This window comes from Thermobia domestica, chromosome 8 (genome assembly GCF_964235325.1).
Source record: "Thermobia domestica chromosome 8, izTheDome1.hap1.1, whole genome shotgun sequence".
In the NCBI taxonomy this organism is placed as follows: domain Eukaryota; kingdom Metazoa; phylum Arthropoda; class Insecta; order Zygentoma; family Lepismatidae; genus Thermobia; species Thermobia domestica.
The window spans coordinates 106039941-106062245 of record NC_137461.1 but is presented as its reverse complement, the minus strand read 5'-3'; the positions used below and the strand labels follow the sequence as shown (position 1 = coordinate 106062245).

The following is a 22305-nucleotide window of genomic DNA, read 5'->3' as shown; positions in this document are numbered from 1 at the left end:
ACGGAGACGGGATCAATTTAAGGGAACTAATGGAATTAGTAATAGGGTGATCATCTTAAATTGGTTCCATCTCCATAACTAGGTTATTCCGACAAAAGTCGCAGAGTGCACCTTCTTGTATTGAGGTCTTAAACACGTATGCGAAATATTTTTAAGTTCTTTTGTTCAGTGTAGAACCTATGACCAATTCCACTAATTACCGTAAATTGACCCCATTTCCCTGATTGGGCGTTTTCGACTCAAGTCGCAGTTTTTTATTATTTTATTTTTTTATTTTATTTTTATTTATTAACTTTCTTAACACTTATGATTAACACATATGCGAAACTTGTCGGTTGTTTTATTCAATGTGGTTACTCTATGATCAATTCCACGCGTCCACATCTGGATATTAGTCTTTTCCAAGCAAAATTACAGAGATTGTTTTTCGTATATTGAGGGCCTGAACATATATGTGAAATTTGTAGGTTTATTCCCGGAACATTCTGTATCTGAATTGAGCTCCTTCTAGCTTTGGAACTACGGTACTTATAACTTAAATAAAAATAAATCTGATCAATGCAAACACTTACTATTAATCTGTGTCACAATTTTGGCAAGATATCATTGCCTTCATCAGATAATGTGTCTGAAAAAGCAATGATATATATTGCCGAAACTGGAATACAAATTAGTAATAGTAAGTATTTGCTTTCGTCAGATTTTATTGTTATTGGAAATATATGAGATTAAACTGAAAAGTGTTACCACAATAATGGAAAACTCTATAAATGAATAAGTTGAAGAGCTGTCTGCATTTTTTCTGTAGGTTTGCAGGAAAAAAAATATATTGCGTATACCTTTTACACATAGCATTTACGCATTATTGTAATGTGAATCGTAAAGCTGAGTGTCCCAATAGCTATTACGATTCATACACAATAATGCCTAGCTATTTGACGGTAAAATTACTAACATGTCTAATGACTGCGTTGTTACATTACCAAAACTGTTACACAAGTATTATTAGTGTATTTAGTGCATTGGTCAGTTTTGTTTTATTAAAAAAATTACAAAGCCTAAGCATGCAGACTCTGTCTCTCTGGAAAACGTTCGACTCTTCGCAAAATTATCAATCCAGTGGTGCATTGGATTTAAATGCGACGGCAATTGTTCAGAAGAATCCTACTCAAAACGAACAACACATAAGTAATAATATGACAAAGTAATTAAGTAATAATATGACAAAGTAATCTGACATTGGTTGTCATTTGATGCGCTATTTTTACATCACGTTCTGCTCTCAGATAATCGAACCTAGAACCATGCACATCTTATACCAATGCCATACTACAATTTTGTATTATTGTTCTTATTACCACAGAACCGACGGTGAACTTATACAAGGAGTTCATCATTACACGGCATATAATCAGTCCATGAAATATAATTATGGAAAACCTGGTGTCTCTCTGGTTGCTGTTTCGAAATCATTCCACTTGAGCTTGTGGTGAACAATATGTTCCCGTGGATTTCCTAGAGCTTCTTCAGTTTCATTTTACATTATCATTCTACCAGCTATTTCCATAAATATTCATTTTGATTAATCGACCATTGGGCGTAAACTAAAGATAGTTTTATTTGATTACTGTTTCGAATTCACGTATTATGTATGCAAAAAGTATCGATTACATCGGCAGTCACTAAAAATATTGTCATCAAACATTTCTCGACCTCTCATGAAAACCATCTACGGCTCCCTAAAGCGCTGCAGGGCATAATATTAAAAAACCTCTGGTATAGCCTGTATTCATAACCAACGGAAATATATATTATTTGTTTCAGAGTTCTTGTTTGAGTTAATATCCTTTGCAACATCGTAGTCATACAGAACGAGAAGTATGAAATGTAGTAGATGTCGAACTAATAAATACGCTGATGGTTAAAACAATTCCGTATCTTTTGTCTGGATATTTTGTTCAGGTTTCAAATTGACCGAACGATATGAACAATGCTATTTTACATTAAAGATAAAGGGATGCTAATTAATGTCTTTGGGTATTGTAATTGGTGTAATTCAACTTTAATAGTGAAGTAATAGCAATTGATCAAAAGAAAACGACTAAAAGACGAACGAATAAAGCGAAAATCATGGTTATTTCACCAATATCCTTAGAAGCAACTTTCTGCGATCCTCAATTATGGCATTAGACAATAAGTTTCTCGTGTGTATTACTTCCAGCTGAAAGTATACTTCCATACCACACCCCTGACAAAGTCGTAGAAAGCGGATTGGTCGATCTGTTAGTGTTTGAAATGAAACTCCAATTAGAATGCCGCACACAATAGCATGGTGTCCATTAATTACTAGTTGAGTAGTGATAGTGACTAAACGCTTTCCTCTTCTGTTTATATACTTAACTGGAGAAGTGTACTTCTATTGTTAGTGAATTATCAAATTAGGCGGACAGTAATTTAGTATTTCTTTCTTTATTTACTTTGTATGCTTTATAGTTAGCGTAAAAAACAAAAATGTGATCTAAAATAAACAATCACATGTAATATAATGTGCAGAGCTTTGGTTACCGACTTATTGACCATCTAAGTTTGGTTTTGTATTAATGAAATCAAGATTTAAAACACGATTGATAAAACGTATCCGACCTTGATCAAACTTGATTTGATTGGTAGACTTTGACGAGCTTAGTATGACATATTATGGTCAGGCATTTGGTTCTCAGGTTATTGGCTATCAAAGTTGGGTTTGAACGTAGTGAAATCAAGAAATTTCACTAAAACACAAAAGATGCATTCATCTTATTTTTGACCAAATTTGGTATACTGATGGACTTTTACGAGGTTAGTATTCATTTACAACTAGCAGCGTTCACCCCGCTTCGCTGCGGTCACCCCGGAACGCAATAAACTTTGTTACTTAGATAATTTTTACTTTTTCGCTTTCAAGTGATATGATAAAAACCATAGAAGATTGCACTAAATGTTAACATTATATCGCCTGTCATTTATGTTAACCCGCCCCGCTTCGCTGCGGTCACCCCCGAACGCAATAAACTTTGTTACTTAGATAATTTTTACTTTTTCGCTTTCAAGTGATATGATAAAAACCATTATAACGCCTGTCATTTATGTTAACCCGCCGAGTGACACGGTCATGCGGGTTGCATATAAATACGTTTATTTTTATACCTATGATGAACTAACAAAGGATTTGTACGTAATGGACACCTGAATGGTCAATTATCTCAAGACACTGGTAATTGAAAATTAAAGTGATATGATAAAAACCATCTAGGGTCCAAATCCTAATAACCCCCCAAAAATAAAAGAAATTGGTTCAGCCGTATTAGCGTGATGAGCGGACAAAGGATTTGTACGTTCTCTTTTATATATATAGATAATAAGTGTGGAGGCCTTTAGTTTCCGAGTTATTGATAATTGAAGTTGGATTTCGATAAAATTAATCCGATGTTGACCAAGCTTGACATCATGGTATAGAGTATATCGTCGAGTTCAGTACGCGTATGGAAATATGATTTGGTTTCGAAATTATTGGCCATTAAATCTGGAGTTTTGACTAAATGAAATTTAAAAATTTCATTAAAACTTGATCGAAGAATCCGATCTTGACCGAACTCAAGGCAGTTGTAGACCTTGAACTTGTTGGTTCACAGTGCAATCATTATTATTGACAATCATTGAATGAATCAGTTAGGCTATAGAACATACGCAAGGTACAGGGACGACTTGAATGATGGGAAGGCACGTGGTATTGTATTGAAATCGAGTTCATTTTCTTGTGAGTTTGTTTACCAAAATGCATGTCCATAATGCAAATAGTAGACTTTCACGCTAATGAAAATTACCTATGTCGATTAGTCCTTCGTTGTATTATATGCTCAAAATAGTTTTGCTCTAAACAACGAAGGACGAATTTTTCTCATTTGCGTTAAACCTGTTTGTTTAAACATTCAAGATGAATTTACATAAATAATGAACGAAAGTCTCAGTATGTTATTTGTAGCAAAATTTTAACAAATTATTCTATGAAGCCAACAAACGTGAAAGAATATCTTGAGGAAGTTTATCTTCAGGACAAGGGCAAAAGATTTTCAGCGTCATAGAGGTACTCAAAATATGGAAGGAGCTAATTCAAAGAGGGTGTTACGAGAAAGGAACTACAAGGCTGTTTCTGTTGTAGCCCTAAACTTAGTAAAGCAAAGACAACCAAGTACAACTGGAAAAACTACAATCAAGCCGTGTGCTCTGGAAATGCAATTTAATTCAAAACGAGATGTAAAATGGGACATGCCAATTTATATCTCGTTTTCAATTGCACCCAATGGATTAATCAATATAGCATCGTCGTGATTGTAATTGGTTTTGTTTGTACTACGTTCAGTCAAAGCATCTTTCATAGGTTATCGGAAAATTGTGCATAGAAGAACCGTGGTAGCTGTACCGATGAAGCACCAACTAGTTGGGGTCAAAATCTGGATTCCAAGTTAAGATAAAAGAACTTTTTCCAAAAGTGAAACTTATTAGCTATATGACTCATTTTCAGGCACGTATCTCGAAAACACTTGTAGTTTGGCTGAGAGAAATTCTGAACCAAACAATTCAAATGGTGAATTTTGTTAAGAAGGAGCCATTTTTCAAAGAATTGTGCACTAACGGATATGAAATGTACCACAATAAAATACTTTTTACTATATACCGTAAATGACCTATGATTGTGAAGAGGAAATGTGACTAAGAAATTCTGTGAGCTTAGAAATGAACTCAAATTAATTTTTGGAATTCAGGCTAAGGTAGTGTTTTCTGCTTCTTTGGGAAATGAGAAGTAGATCATTCCCTTCGCATAGTTGGTACATGTTTGAATAAACTGAATCTTCCAAATGAAAGTTAGGAATACAAATATAATAAACTCTGTTGATTCGATGAAAGCATTTATGATGATCATATAAAATTGAAGAAAGAAAAAGACTTAAAATCAATAGTTTTGCAATGTTTGAATAATTTTAAACAGTTCTTGTTGCTTGTGGAGATGACTCAATATATCCGAAACGTTTTTAACATAACTAGAAAATAATCTCATAAGATGTTTTCGTGCTGAGTTGAATTTTAATGCGATATTCATTTAAGCCGGAAGTTAAAAAAAATAAAATTATCTAGTGATTGTCAAGAAGAATTTTTTGAGATAAATATTGATTCAGGAGAAAAATCTGTTCTATAAGAAGGTTATTATCGAATTTTGGCCTCTAACGTATTATTTGCAATTCATAAACAAAAGTTGTAGAAATGACTTTCCGTGCTTTGTTTCCATTTGCGTCGTCATATCTTCGTGTATCAGGATTTTCAACTCAATTGCAAATTAAAGCGAATCAACAACTTCGTGCATTATCATCTATTAGTCACTCCACGAAGATAAAACAGATTTAACTTAGTTATTTAAATGTAAACTTTATAGTTAACTTATTTACAATATTCTGTTGGGTTTCTTTCTTAATTTTACTCATTCTTTATTATTATTATTATTATTATTATTATTATTATTATTATTATTATTATTATTATTATTATTATTCAACAATATTCTTGAACTATACTTAGCAAGGGTAAGCCATTATGAATTCAATGATGAATAAACCATCTATTCGAATTTCAAAATTCATAAACATTGGTACCATAAAAGTAAACTAAATAAAATGTATGTATTAAGGCGGTTGATACCTTTTCGTTGAGTCGAGTTTTCCCCTATCTAATAACATTGAAACTTTTTTCGCGTTTTTCTCAGCAACCAATGAACGAATTCTTACAAACATTTGCATGGAGTCAGGTCGATAATAAAGAATTCATTATATGAGCTTATAATTGTACGAAAAGCTTCCAATTAAGTTATTCATCCCCCCCCCTTTTTTTTCATGTGAAGATTTGCAACAGTGCGATCTCTGTTTCTTCCTGTTTGTGTTAGCAGCGTGAGGGAAGTTCGGGCAGGACATTTTCTTTCCATATCACATCTGTGGAATGAAATTTTCTAGTCCTCTCGTCTTTTTCGAAATGAAATCTTTGAGTTTTACGTCCCACGGTTATGCCGGTTAGGCTAAAGGAGACGGTGATGATGAGTGATGAATGAAATGGTGGAATGAAGAAAGTGGGAGGAAACGGGAGAACCCCGAGAAAACCCACGCACACGGTGTTTGTCCACCACAAAGTTCACTTGGCGGGGGCTGGGATCGAACCCGGGACCCCAAGCACCAGAGGTGAACGCTCTACCACTGAGCCACCGCGGTCCCCGTCTTTTTCGAGGACAGATTTATGGCACTGAGAAGGAGTGGGCGCTGTTTATTTTCTTTGCTGAACCTATTGCTTTTAGTATATTCGTCCAGTCTCATTCGGAGTTTTTGTGGTTACTTTCAAACCTAGCAAGGTGCTTCTTGCGTCTCATGTATTTCAGTGATGCACCTGGTGATTGGTTATACAAATATAAATAAACAGACGATTGTGATACCAGATAAATTTCCTGTATGGGGGCCGCGGTGGCTCAATGGTAGAGCGTTCACCTCTGGTGCATGGAGTCCCTGGTTCGATCCCAACTCGTGCCAAATGAGCTTTGTGGAGGACAAACACCGTGTGCGTGGGTTTCCTCGGGGGTTTTCCGTTTCCTCCCACTCTTCATTCCACCATTTCATTCATTGCTTATCATCACCGTCTCCTCTAGCGTAGCCGGCATAACAGTGGGACGTAAAACTTACAGATTTCATTTCATTTTCGAATTGCCTGTGTGAAATAATAATAATAATAATAATAATAATAATAATAATAATAATAATAATAATAATAATAGGAAATTCGTGTCACAAGAGATTGTAAGGAGCAGGGAATATCAGTGCAGCTTTGACACTAGTGACTTAGTTAAAAATGTGTGGTCACCAAATCAGTTCCCCCTTGCCGGCTTCTTTCCCTGACCGGAGACTGGCCGCGCTGCCGACAAGTTGGGTTTTCACATTGAAAACACCAGCGCTCTTTTACTTTTGTAACCACACGGAAACAGGTGAACCAGTGAAGATAGCATTTTGGAATAATTAGTAATTTACTACATACGAAGGAAATTTAGAAATAAACCTTTTTTGTTACACAAATGCGTTCTTAGCGTGAATGCTGTCGAATTCTATTCCTAGTGATGACAGATTTTTCGGTATTGATTCAGTATGTTGAGGCAATTGGGAAACTGAGGAACTGACTACACATTAATCTTCTAACAGAGCGCATTTGTAGGAGAAAGTTAAGTGTAGTATCAGGGATTCTTTTACTACACAAGAAAACAAATACATAATGAAATATGTACTTTTAATGTAGATACAAACGTCATTTTTCTTATTATTACTTTTCGAAATATGAATAGGGACTTATTTCTTGACAACAGGAAAAACGGACTTATTCGTGTTACCTGTTAGTAATAACCTTGTAACTTACGCATTCTAAATATGAAATATTTATTTTCCGAATGGTGAAAGCGAAATTTCATTTATACCTACAACACATAAATAGTACAACACATATTATTAACAGAATAATTTTAATTTTTTGCATTAGTTTTTTATGCTTCATTTTAAAATATAGGGCTTTTCTTTTGTTGAAGTACACCAATTTGTCAATGTTATACATATTAAACTAAAACATTACCGTATGAGTATAAAAATATGTGATAGAATACTTTGTTACATCAAGGCACAACATTATGTAAATGAAGTTATTAGAAAAATAAATAAACAAACAGTACAATCAAAATGTTAAATATAAGCGAAGCACTGTTCACAATTTAAATATCTATGAGCATACTCCAAAATCTCTAGGCAAGCTTCTACGTTGGAAAAAACGTAAATAAAATTCGCAAGGCCACGTTAAACATAAATATACAGGAAAAGTTAAATAAGAAAAATGTTATTAGTAAAATTTCTACCCCTTCCCTCCAAAGTTATGTCTCAAATCAAGTAAGTAACTGGCTTAAATTATACTGCTCTACCACTTTTTAATTTTGTTCGTAGGTGGCTAGTTACACTCGAAGTATTGAATTCAATCAATACAAATAAATCAAACAAAACACTAACATTACACATTTATTTATACAATGAGTATGTCAGTTTGTTTTAAAGAAATAATTTGGTTTCAAATGAATAATTTGGTCAAAAAAGAAAAAAAAAGTAGTTCAAATAAGATGCTAACGAAATTTGGTGACAATTCTCGAAACTTATCTAAGAATCAACTTTAAGAAATTGACAAAAGTTCTGGGTATACTACATAAGTGAGTAAAGAAAGAATACAAATATAGATTAAAAGAGGTCTTTTTAAAAAAAAAAATCTGCAGTTAACAAGAATAGAGTTAAACAAATCTAAAAGATTCTATAAAGTAGATTTAAACAAATCTTCAGTCAGATCAATTGATTTCCTAAATTCTGATTGCACCACCTTTTATATAAATAATATAAATAGCCCTATATAAAAATAAATGTATACAATATAGGTCTACAGTATATTGGTGGTGTTGTTCACTATTATGTTTGATCTAAATCTAAAGTTGACTGATAATAGGTTTTATTTTGTACTATTTTGAGCACTATTCGTTGTTACAAACCATGCATTTTATTTTAAGTTGAAATATAATAAATAAAATACAAATAGTTTTCTTAGCAAGACACGTTACTGTAGAAGTAGTTTTTCTTTTACCAGTTTAGAAGTTTATAATAAATACCTCATATATAGATAAAATAGGCAAGTTACAAGGTTATTAACATGGTATTACTTGGAGTCAAAAAAGTTATAATAATAATAAAGTGATATTCTCTTTCGTATACATTAAAAGTATCTTTATCAGTAGAGACAGTTCGCTTCTACAGAAGGTTGATCCGCGTATATGTGTCCAATTTTGAAATAGCACTAACCTTATGAAAATCCATGGGACTACCATCGGTTGGCCTCAATGTGATGGCCATGTGTTCTGGCAATAGCCCTGCACCGTAACTTCCACTGTAGAAGACTACGACGAAGTACAGGAAATGGAATCTTCTCCCATTCCTCCCGGCAGACTTTCCACAGGCCCCCGAGAGTAGTGACACGACGAGAAAAAAGTGCCCTTTTCAGTAGACCAAACCCGCAGAAATCCATGGGACTGGCATCTGGTGATTTCACTGGTATATCATGAAATGGAATAGCACGAATACCGGTGTCTGTCTCCATCTGCTTCAGAAAGTTCTGGGTAGAACGAGATGTATGTGAGGAGGCCTTATTCACAGACACTTGCTTTATGGCATGCCCATACAAACGGGGCAGATCTTCTGTATAAATTGAGGTCAGTATATGTTGCTGAAAGAATACAGAGTTGATTTTACAGTTTTTAGGGACCTGACGAATTGTTAACTTGTCCTGATAAGAGTAACCGGCGACAACCATAAATCCTTTCGAGAAAGTTGCTTTGCAATGACGGATGAACGCAGGACGGCTTTTTGCATCTCGCGAAGTGTCAGTTATCGAGCGAATTTTGCCACAATCTGATAGATACACCCATGCTTCATATAGTGTGGCCACAAACTTCCACTTTTCCCCAGATAGATGGCGTTCATAGAGGCGCCTGCTGTTGGTCTTTCTCTCACGGCGATGGGCCGCACTTAGGTAATGTCCATGACTTTTAAATACCCTCTTGAGGTTTAATTTCTCATTCAGGGCGCGATTAACAGTTGACTGTGGTATGTGGAGTCGAGCTGCCATCACACGTTGCAGAGGGGGATTTTCTTATAAGGCCATTCGCCGCAACTTCTGAGCTACTTGTGGAGTCACTGTGGTTCACGCTCGCTTCCTCGACCCCTTAGTGGGTGAATGCTTACCTCGTATGTCTTCTTTTTTATACTGCTTGATTATGTTCTTCATAGACGTCGAACCCAATGCACAACCGTTTTCTTTGCACTGCTTTTGAATTTTAGAAACCGAATATTTGGCGTGGAAAAGTCCAATTACGTAGCCCTTCCAAAAACAGTTCACCTTTGGAGTCATGATGCACACGATACACAGTTTTGCTTGGCAGACGATAGAATGGACCTCCAGATATAGCACACGCGTTTAACCACTTGGTTCGGTCGCTTCTGTGGTCAGGGGTACGGGTGTAAAATTGGACACACATACGCGGACCGATCTTCTGTAATTGCATATAACTGTCTATACTTAATGGGTGGAAAAGCTAATGTAAAAGAAGAATGGATTTGTTCTCGCTGTTTTTATTTTTTTCTGCTTTCAGCAAAGAAAACGTACTGCAAAACCTCCTCACTGAAATGCCATAAATATGTCATTGTTGAAATGGGTCCCCTGACAGCTGAGGACAATGTTCAAACTTCAAAGTAACCCTAAGATACTCGCCACAACCTGCTAGAAGAGAGAACGCAGTGTCGTCAGTGCGTTGTTGCAAGTCTTCACATGAAAAAAACAGGGGAAATAAATGACTTAATTGGAGGCTTTTAGTAAAATTATAAGCTCATATAACGAATCCTTTATTATCGGCCTGACATCATGCAAATTTTTGTAATGATTTGTTCATTGCTTGCTGAGAAAAACGCGAAAAAAGTTCCAATGTTATTAGATAGGGGAAAACTCGACTCAGCGAAGAGGTACCAAGCTCCTTAATAAATATAAAATAATATTTTTTATTTCATATGCGTGCTATTTTTGAGTCTGTGTGCTTAGCCAGACGACAATGATGATAAATGGTGAAAGAGTAAACGAAACTTAAAAAGTTGAGAAACAATAGTTTAGACTATAATTACTTTTATTAAATACTTGGCCTTTCCTTGCAATACACTTTGAGTTAGTTATTAAACTGGTGAGAATGAAATGTTTGCTTCGGCGCCTCGTGGAAAAATAACCTGAGCAACACAACACAAGGATGGGCTAAGGTCACACGTTTAACTCTACAAATTCAGTACACGTCCAGAAAACAGGGTAGGAAATACAGATGGACGGGACAGTGTGTTGTTGAACATGGTCGTATGAAGGTGTATCGTAGAAAAGTGCGAGTGACTTTGCTTTACGACCAGAACTGGGATATTTTTAACCACTTTTTTCTCACCTCAACCGTAGGTTGGTGGGCAACATGGAAATAATAAAACTTTTCTCTCTCTTGGGAGAGCTGTTTTATTCGTATCTTGATAAGGTCCCTTCTTCGTAACTACATCTAGATATTCTATCCGTGGTCTTCCTCTTCCTGGGTTTCATTTTCCATTTCCCTCTATCAACACGGCGATCCAATCGGAGTGGCGAATAAGATGACTAAGCATGTTGTTTCTTCTTTTTCCTATTTTCTTCTTGATCTGTCGTCCTTCATTAGCTTCCTTTAGTACGTCTTCATTCTTTTTCCTTTCGGTCCATGATATGCGCAGCATTCTACGCCGACACCACATTTCAAATACTTTTCACATCAACCCGAAAAGAAATGCATTTGGCCACGAATGGAGAATGAACGCACCATTCACGTTCGTTTGTCAAATTTCGTTCTGCATTGTAAAAATGAAGCCCGTGGAAACCGAACATCACGTTCGAATGAGCTTATCAGCAGCACCGAGGAATTAAATCCTTGAGAAAGTGTTTGTGGCATTGTAGATGAGTTAGGCGTATTCTATACCACTGTTGTTCGGTGGCTCCGTACAATTCGTAAAGTGAAGAACTCTATGAGAACAATCCAGAACAATATGACACACAACCCCTCCCCGTCGCAGATATGTTGCTGCTGTTACAGTGGGTGGGTGATTCATTGTGCCTTTCTTCATCGAGTAGGGTATATGTAGATTCGTTAATTGTAAGCTAAGGTCTGGCAAATGATTTACAGTCGTTCCGAGCTCGTATAGCCAGTCTGCAGTGTCAACAGGTTAATGGACCGGAATATCGTTTTTTTTTTTCTGTTTTCCATGTTTCTTTTGCAGTCTTTTACGTATGGCGTTGGGAAAATGTGTTATACATATTCCGAAGTTCGTACCTTTCAAATCAGATACTACGATATTACTATAAAAATTAGAAAACTGTAGAGGATCGCTTCAAAGTAAAATCAGCGATTGACCGAAAATATACATTGGTTACCAAGCAACTGAAGTTATGTTTTCCGTTTCTATTACATTTATACGAATGCAGGCAACTGAACTCGGAACCTGTGGCTCACACTTTTCTCTCTCTGTGTCTTTTTTCCCTTTCTTCAGAGGCGACTGCATCAAATTCAGACATGATTTGGAGCTCACGTAAATATTAGGTCTCCGTAATTCAACACAACGAGAACTAAAAAAAAAATAATTCAACCAAATAAATCGAAAGCAGCAAGTCAAGCATATATTTTATTTATTTGTTAGTGCTTAACATGCAGTGATACTTGTAAATTTGGGTATAGTGGAATTATTGGAAACTTCTTCAGTAAAAGTAAAATGTAGACTAATAGTTTTGAATTATATTCTACAGGGTTTACCTTATTACTACTAGATAAATGCTGGGCCCTTGTTTACACATAAACAACCTTGTCATCTTCATTTCGAGGCAAGCTCTACGAAATGCTTCTGGAAAAGCCTGAAACTATAAATTTAAAATAGTAAACCTGTTGCCTCCAAACCAAGGAACTGCTTTCAGTATTTAGATGATATACTGACGTCATTAATACAAATGAATCCGTATTTAAGACATTTAATATTAGAAAATCAGATAAAGTATATTCCAAGTTTATTTTCAAGGGTCTTTTACTTTAGAATAACGAATCAGAAAAGGAAAAAAGAAGTTCCGTTAATCTGGTAATAAATAAATCGTTGAAGAAATAAATTTAAATAATTTACTATATGAAATTATTAAAGAACATAATTTGAGTTTATATATTACAATAACTAATAATTTTCTTTATTTCAGCAACGAAATAGGACGTGGGAACATGGATAAGAACTTGGAAGGTCATAGTACTTCGCAAAGAGCGATGGATTCAATAACGAACAGATTTAAAATAATAGTGGGACGCAAGTCTACCCCATTAGTAAAATTTGTACAAGTATTAAGCAACAGTGGAGCATTGAAGATACCAAAGAAAAAAGTAAACGAAAACCGTGCTAATATTGCAACTTCAAAATCAACGCCAGACAATAAGAAATTTTGTTGTTCTGAATGTGGTAGAGGTTATACACGTAAAAGTAAATTGATTATCCACGAACGATCACATTCTGGAGAAAAACCTTTTAGATGTTTGGTATGTGTGAAAGCATTTAATCGAATGGATTCATTGAAGAAACACATGCAATTACATGCGATAGACAAGAAAGAAAAGCCACCTGTTTTGGAAATACCGAAGAAAAGACAGAAGAAAAATCAAGTATTTATATGTGAAGTGTGTGGAAATACGTACAGTCGAAAGGATAAATTGAAGGTCCATCGACGTTTACACAGTGGAGAGAGGCCTTACCAGTGTGATGTCTGTGATAAAAGTTTTCACCGTCGAGAAAATTTTACTTCCCATATCAAATGCCACACAAACGAACGACCTTTTGTCTGTGATTTTTGCGGAGAAGCTTTTGCTCGAAATCATGGTCTTCGACAACATTATGTCATCCACACTGGTGACAGACCCTTTCGCTGCGATATCTGCAATCAGGCATTTAGTCGGAAACAGAAGCTCTTGCTGCACATGCGAATTCATAGTGGAGAAACACCCTTTGTGTGTGATGTATGCGGCAAGAAGGCCAGTCGTAGAGGAAATCTCCTTCTGCACATGCGGGTCCATACAGGTGAAAAACCATGTGTATGCCCCATTTGTCACAGGGCGTTTTCCGTCAAAAGTAGTCTCAACACTCATATGAAAATACACATGCAACATTTTATCAGTAACAACAACAATAATGAGGATCAAGTGCGGCATAAGTGTGAACATTGTGATAAATCTTTTAATTCTATCAAAGGGTTATATGTTCATTCACGTATTCATTGGGTTAAAAAGTAAACTGCTCTTAACATTAATCATTATACATTCATTGGGTTAGTATCGCGAAATAGAGTATCATTTTTATTGTATAATTGGAATCAGAAATATTTTTATGCTTAACCCATTTTGTACACTTCTCCAAATAGGAAGAGTGTACAGTCAATAATAAAAGTTGTGATCTTTTTATTTTTTTAAAAAAAATGGAAATAATTTCGCAACTTAATTTTCTTTGAGTATTATATAAGGGTACCTGAATAGATTTTTCAAAAACTTCTTGCCTAAATTGAAAACTATCAACAATAAAATTGGTGGTATTTGATCATGTCCAGCATAGTAGTCACCCTCTTGTATATTTTATAAAATCTTAACTCAAACCTAGATTTTACAAAGGTATCTTTGACGAATAGAAAAGTGTTGGAATTAATTTAAACATGATTGTGCATGTAACATGATTCTTTCAGAAAAAAAAAATATATATATATATTTTCGTTAAATGGATGATGTTGGAAAATGTTCAAAGTTGCAAACTGTTCAAATAATTTTACTTGAAATGTAGGTAGAAAACAGAGATATTCCTCTCATATTTATATTAGAAATTTCAAATGAAGACACGGAGTTCAGATACTTGATGGTAAAACGTCTGTGAGTATGGTTAAATATGGATATTTTGTTCAGGAGGGAAGAAGAGAAAATAATAGCATTTTCCTTTAATCGATAAGGGAAACCTAATAATACAGTTGTCTTCCTTCTGTAAGTATTTTTATATAGAATGACTCCTGAAACAAAGACTGGAACACATTTCTGAACAACTTGTTCTCATTTTAGCAGTAATCCTGGTTTACGAGTAATAATAATTTGATCTCGAGGTCAGTTAGCGGTGCAAGTTCAGAATTTCGATGTTAATAGTTGTCTAAATAGAGTTAACATACTCCTTGTTTATGAAGAAGTCAAATAGATTCCAGTCCAGCTTAACCCAGTGGATATTCTCACAATGTAAGGGTAACTTTTCTCGCCTATTTTCTCCCATTATTTCTATGTAAATCAGTATACTTGATACCCTAACAATCGGGTACCTCTTGTGAGCAATTCAAGTATATGTTTTTCCTCCAAATGTCCCGATGATTTAGGAAGATCCTCAGTTGCAAAATATGAAGGTATATTATTATACTTATATGGAAATTTTTGAGTTTTACGTCCCATTGTTATGCCGGTTAGGCTAAAGGAGACGGTGATGATGAAAGATGAATGAAATGGTGGAATGAAGAAAGCGAGAGAAAACGGGAGAACCCCGAGAAAACCCACGCACACGGTGTTTTTCCACCACAAAGTTCACTTGGCGGGAGCAGGGTTTGAACCCGGGACCCCAAGCACCAGAGGTGAACGCTCTACCACTGAGCCATATATAGTAACTAAATTAGTTATTTTGTTATGATATGAATTTCAGAAATTTTTGTATACTTCTTCTTTTCCCTCACGTAGGAAGGGTCCTAGCTCACTCCTACAATAAAACATTTTACGACAAATACACATGAATTTCAATTACATGATCAAAATGAAGCAACCAACACACATGAGAAATTGTTTTCGAGCAACAACAAAACCATCGTTGAAAGTGTTAAGTCGAATACCTTGGAAAGATTTCGGAGTACCTTTGTGTCACAGTGAATGATTGGTTCTCGTAGCGCATTTTTTTTTGGAATTCTACTCTGAAGGTATCTGTTTATTATGCATATAGTAGGATCAGTGCTCTGAAGAATACGATTAGTCTGAGGTGAGCAAATTTAATAAAATTTTGGGAAATATGATAACTCAGTTGACAGTAAACAATTGAGCTACTTCGCATGAATTTTGTCAAAAATATTAAATAGCACATTAACTAAATCCTGAACGCTCTGTTAAATTGTGTAATGTGAATTTCCGCAAGAGAATGAAAGTTATTGAGAAAAAAATGAAACCTTTCAATTTTACGTCCTACGTTTATGCCGGTTAGGCCAAAGGAGACGATGATGATGAGAAATGAATGAAATGGTGGAATGAAGAAAGTGGGAAGAAACGGGAGAACCCCGAGCACGATATTTGTCCACTACAAAGTCCACACGGCGCTAGCTGGAATCGAACCAGGGACCCCAAGCACTGGAGGTGAACGCTCTGCCACTAAGCCACGCGCCCGTAGTAATCTATTGAGATCGAAAGTCGAATATTATTCCATAATGTTTATTTTGCCCCTAGAGTGGCCTCGAAATTTATTGCGTTATATTCAAACGCAAGGAGACAACTTTCGGAAAAAAAGAAATGAAACAAAAATTTCTAGTCTTTTTTTAAAGTTACAAATCTGAATCAGAAATTATATATTCTATTTTAAAAATTCGACTTTCGGTCTGTTATGGAAGTAGAAAATCTTGTAATTTAAGAGGGCATTTAATTGTAAAGAAAAGTTTCTTATTTTCTTGCCTTCGTTCCGACTCTGGACCAAAATTTACAACTTTTCATTTTAAAAATTCGACTTCCTGACAATTCGACTTCGACAGACCAATTTTCGTAGATTTAGAATTTCAAATTACCATCATTAAATCTGGCACATGCAATTTGATATGGGTGTATTCGTTTTAAGACTCTGAGTGTAAGATGAGTCTAGTTAAAAACCTGTTACGATTTAACTGTCCAACTCTGTGTTTATATATATGATCTGTATATATGCATTAAAGAGAAAGTGCAATTTTTATGTTTTTGGTATACTTCAGAATGAAGAAAAGAACCAAAGAAAAGGTTTGTGGTCTTGTGTTGGTTGTATATACATACTAGAAGTAAATTTTGCAAAATTATAACCTCTAAAGAGTAAATCAAATACAGCAGAAAGAAACAATGTATAAATGGGATACTCAGGTAGCTCTTACTAGCTGTGAATCAAATTTATCAGAAGCAAACTGTATGAGAGTGAGTTAGCTATCTTTAAATCCTTGTAAGTGTGACTGCAGGTTTTCAGAATAAGATCAGCCAGAGGTTAGATGCACAATCTTTGTGGGGAAAGAAGTTATATTATGCTTGTTAAATAATTGTACTAGTTATCATAGGGTAAACTTTTCATTGTTACATTATTATTATTATTATTATTATTATTATTATTATTATTATTATTACTCTTAACAAAAGTAGTTGCGTAGAATCCAGTGACCAGAATTTTCTGTTATTCCATCGAAATTACGTATGTTTGATATATTCCAAATGTTGTTCCATAAATTATATAAATTAAAAGTTGCTTGGGAAATGTTTGTATAAAATTTTCTTATCAAATATTTTTAGAACTGTGTGGTAACTGACTCAATATACCTAACCCGCTTTCAAACAGCTGAGATGTTAACTTAGGCTAGTTTTAGACGGAAGCATTTATCGTAGCAAAAATCGTATAATCGATATCCTACCGTATAAAGTAGCAAATGCTATAGCATTTCTTGTCAATAGAACCTGTTCTATTTCGTAGCATTTTCCCCAGCATTTCTGGTCCGATTGCAGCGCTGTGGTGCATTAAAAGAAAGCGAAAGATTTTGTGCTAAATATCCATGCTCTTTGTTTAAATGAGTTGGAGTAGGGATGCTCTTTGCCCACATACTTCTTTGTGGTTTTCGTTGTTACAACCACTATAGCTTTAGCTACCTCACGCTTTAGTTTCGGAGCCATAATTGCGCTCTTCTCCAGTGATTTGTTTGCTATGTCACGACAAGATGCTTATGAAAATGCTACCGTGTAAAAGCATTATATACTTTTGATGCCGTAGAATATTATACGAGATTTTTAGCAGCACATCTGCTACGATAAATGCTACCATAAATGCTTCCGTCTAAAACTAGCCTTACATTGGACATATATCTATGTAGCCCAGATTCGTATTACATTAAGCTGTAGATGTATGTCTCTGTGTACTGTTCCTTCTAGCTTTTTGATCTAATTTGTAACTTTAAGTAAAACACCTTAAGTTATTAATATAAGATTTGTTCTTTCTTTGTTCAGACTTGAAATTTTTGTTTAAAATTACACTTACGTCATATATTCTTTTTATTGAAAGGGTCTATAAACTCCAAACAAATATGTCAAAAGTTTTTTCTGTGTTGATGTATTGTAACTGTGAATATATTTTTTTTTTTCTGAGTAGCTTAGTATAATATCCTTTAGTGTGAAGTAATATTTTAAATAAAGGGACGCATAAGATGAGTAAAATGATCTTTTTAAGTACTTATCTACAGCACTTTTAATAATTACAGAGTTTATTTTTCGTCCTTTCTTGTAGTGAAATGTTTGGCATCATTTAAAACATAGTAAATAATTTCTGATTGACTATTGTAGTATACTTGATATTTAATCTCTGTATTTCCAAGGAAACAGTACATTAATTACGATCAGTCTTTGAAGTTATATCAATGTACTGTGTAATCACATGTCATTTAAATTTTTTCTTGTGAGATTTTTAAATATCTTACGAAGCAGTTGATTACGGAAAATTCAAAACATAATATAGTTTTGTTATATCGAAATACTTAATAGGCATTCTAACGTTTGTTACTTGTTTACCAGAGTTGGTAGATTAATTTTGAAACAGCATTTCCATAAGCAGTATGTGAACGAAATGGTGGTGATGTACCTTCCAAGCGAAGCAACGCACATCTTCAATAGTACAATTTATAGTACTAGTATACTCATTACTCCTTTTCTGTAATATATGGTTAAAGTTTCTGTCTGAATCACTCTTTCGATCATCGGAAAATGTATTTTAATATATATTTTATAATTGTAACATACTAGCGAATGGTTATCGGTTCATGTATAATGTAAACAAATATTTTATAAGAATTCTTTATGGCATATAGATTGATACAAAGTAACATTAAATATGATGCTGATCTATCGTTGTTATATAGTACATTTAAAGTTTTCATATGATAAAATGTATAGTTTTGATACCAGATAAATATATATATTTAGATATCAGTCGTAATACTATGAAGTTTGTTAAAGAATATTTGTATTATTTCAGTATAAAGAGTTCAAAATAAATGAAAAGTCAAGATTCTCTCAGTGCACAATTGTAAGTGAGAAGTTAAAGTGCCTAAGAACAACCAGTTTTAGAAGGACTGCCACAACTAATACGGTAGTTCGCATATTAAAAACACTTGTGTATGTCATACAAGATGATATTTCAGTAGAAGTTTTATTAACTTGGTATTTCTACCATTTTGCACATTTTTCTTAATATTTGATATTCTGTTAATATGTTGATTGTTTGTGAATAGGGAGATAAATTTTATAAAACTAACATGGTATATCTCATAGTAGTGCCTTATCGTTATTTTAATTAAAAAAAAATAACTGTTTTTGTACTATAAGGAACGTAATAAAGTTAATCTACATTCACAGAGCTTGAATGCACTGTATAAAGGTTGGAATAAATTTATTAGCTTCTATTTTTATGCATATGAAATTATAAGATGGTCGAGTAATGTTGTTTGTTAAAATATTTATGGGTTATGGGACTGGTTGTATAAACAATAATTTTCAGTTAATAAATAGAAGTTTTTTTTTACGAATTTTTTTTTTATTATTATTATATAGTACACCATAAAATTAATGTTCACTAAACATGATTCCAAACTGATACGTAACAGTGAAATATTTTGTTATGTATTATTTCCTTTCCTTAATATTTATTTGATTTATATTCAGGCGGAAGAAATAATTACCGTTTAAAGGTAGTTTCCGTCCCACTGGAAAACGTTTTGTAATTTTGGTAATTTCGTGTGTAACAGTGAGACACTGAATTTTAATCAACGCTGAAAAAGACACTTACTTGGTGATAGGTATATTTTCACTCGTTTTATTCAAAGTTTGGATTTCCATTATCCTGGAAATAGTGCAGTAAATGAAACTTAAATTTTAACGAAGAAAGGAACAAATTAGTAACAAGCTGAAAATTGGTACAGATATTGAGAGTGATGTTCTAAAACAACATACTAAAAGTCCCCTGAAATCCCACGTGATCTTCGCCGCCATATTAGAAAATAGCCGCTAAAAGTGTCAAATGAACATTACCCAGATAAAAATAGCAATATCTTCGCTATGGTAGAACATAAAGTGATAAACTTAGTGTCATTTTATAGAATATAGATAACACAATATTCTTTTTTGAGAAACAATTTTTCATAAAACTCATACTTTTAGAAATATTTAGCTCTAAATTCTAAAATTCTGAAAACTACCCTCAAACTGATTTAAAATTTTATTAAATTTAGGAAGTAGTTATTAACAAGTTAAAATTTGACATAGATGTTGGTAAAGATTATTTAAATCACATACTAAAGTCCTACAACTTCTTCGTTCGCTATATTGGAAAATGTTCAAATGTCCGAAGTAATTGAAAGATAATATTTTGTTAAGTGAAATACAAAATCTGGACTGGGCTAATTATTTGAGAAACTAAATGCAGTCAATCCGGAGTCAATTGGGATCAATGCTGGTACGAGGTGGGAAACATTATGACGTGTTTAAGATTGTCGTCCGCCATCTGGGAATCAACTTGTTTATTTTAAATGTCAATATGGTCGTGTGACATATTAAACAACATCCTCTTTCGAAGAGAAACCCAACGGTAAGGTTATTTTACCAAACCCTGCAACGATTTTGAAGTTGTGAATAGATTCAGGATATGTTATGTGGGAAATGTTGTAAAATGTGCTGTGTGAAGTTTCGAATTGAAGGATAAAGTAAAAAAAAAAAAAAAAAAAAAAAAAGAAGAAGAAAAAAGCTTTGTAACATCTCACATCACGTATTCTTTAATAACCAGGAAAGGAGAGAGCTAACATACATAAGACGATTACAATCACATGACATGTTCAGCATGCCCACCATCTGTTCTATGCAACCTTAACTGTGCGACCCAGTGCTTGTGCACTCTGCGAAGTGTAGTTCGTAATATTTTTCACAGGCCGTAATGATTTTCCTTTTCAAGTTACCAATGTCATTAAATTTACAGTGGTAGGCAATAGCTTTAAAGCGACCCCAAAGATAGAAATCCAACGGAGTTCGGTCGGGGGGCCTTGTTGGCCACTCAACTTGTCCATGCCGACCTATCCAGCAACCGGGAAAGTGTTCATTGAGCCATCGATTATATTACAACTATAATGCGGCGGTGCCCCATCTTCTTGCCAATATTAATAAAATCACCCTTCTCGTTCAACAAACGTGGCATAACAATGTTTTCAAGCATATCTCCATATTGTGCAGCATCCAAGGTTCCATTATTGAGAACAGGTCCAATAAGTTTTTTGTCCAAAATTCCACACCACATCATTACCTTACCTGCATTTAGCTTCTTTGATGCATTTATCCAATTAAGATTTGTATTAGCCCAGTATCGGACATTTTGATTGTTAATCTCACCTGTTACATACAAATTTGCCTCATAACTAAAACCAATGTTATGAGAAAACACTGAGTCACGATCTATCTGGGCCAATGCCTACTCACAAAACTCAGAACACAGGTCCATCAGAACATACTCTGACAATTTTTGTTTCAACTGTAATTTTTGAGAGTGCCAATCTCCCTTTTTAATATTCTTTGAACACTTTTGACACTAACATTATGACACTCTTAACATTTGACACTAACGTATGTCACTTGACAGACGTTGCACACTCTTCGTAGAACTTTTCACCAATACACCCAATACAGCTGTTGATGTGTCTGGATCAGTTGTATTTCGTGGTAATCCTGCTTGTGGTAAATCATAAACATTTCCCTTGCCCTGAATTTGCAGATTAGTTTTCGTACAGCACTGTCTGTCACCGGCTTGCGATTAGGATGTCGCTCTTTGAAGACGGCTGTTATAATTGCTGAACTGCGTCCTCCAGCCAAAAGGATAATTTCGATTCTTTACTCTCGGGTTAGCATCCTGTAATACCTACAAGAAAAAAGTGAAGAGACAGTAGGTTCCCGTCTATACAATGTTCTACACATAATAAAATTTTTAAGTCTAAATCATAACAATCTGTTCTAAATCCAGTCACAACTTCAAAACCGTTGCAGAGTTAAAAAAAAAAAAAAAAAAAAAAAATACGTAAGATTTCTCGGTGCTGGGTAAGTACAAATCTTAATTAGATAGATGCGAGGTGCAGGTAAGATAATGGCGTAGTGTGGAATATGGGGCGAAAAACTTATTGGACCTGTTTTCATTGATGGGACCTATTGGACCTGTTCATTGATGGAACCTTGCATGCTGCACAATATGGAGATATGCTTGAAAACACTGTTATGCCACATTTTTGAACGAGGAAGGGTGA

General features: G+C 34.4%; 1 protein-coding gene across 2 annotated transcripts in view; it reads left to right on the top strand.

Moving 5' to 3' along the window:
- LOC145693119 (uncharacterized) overlaps positions 1-19554 on the top strand; it is a 58903-nt gene extending 39349 nt beyond the window's left edge. The window contains exon 3 of one of the 2 annotated variants that reach the window (XM_081768837.1): positions 12919-19554. In XM_081768837.1, the coding sequence (XP_081624963.1) occupies positions 12919-13996 (1078 nt within the window). In that variant the 3' untranslated portion in view covers positions 13997-19554. The remainder of the gene's footprint in view (positions 1-12918) is intronic. The other variant, XM_081768836.1, reaches the window with a different exon arrangement.
- Positions 19555-22305: the final 2751 nt, after the last annotated feature.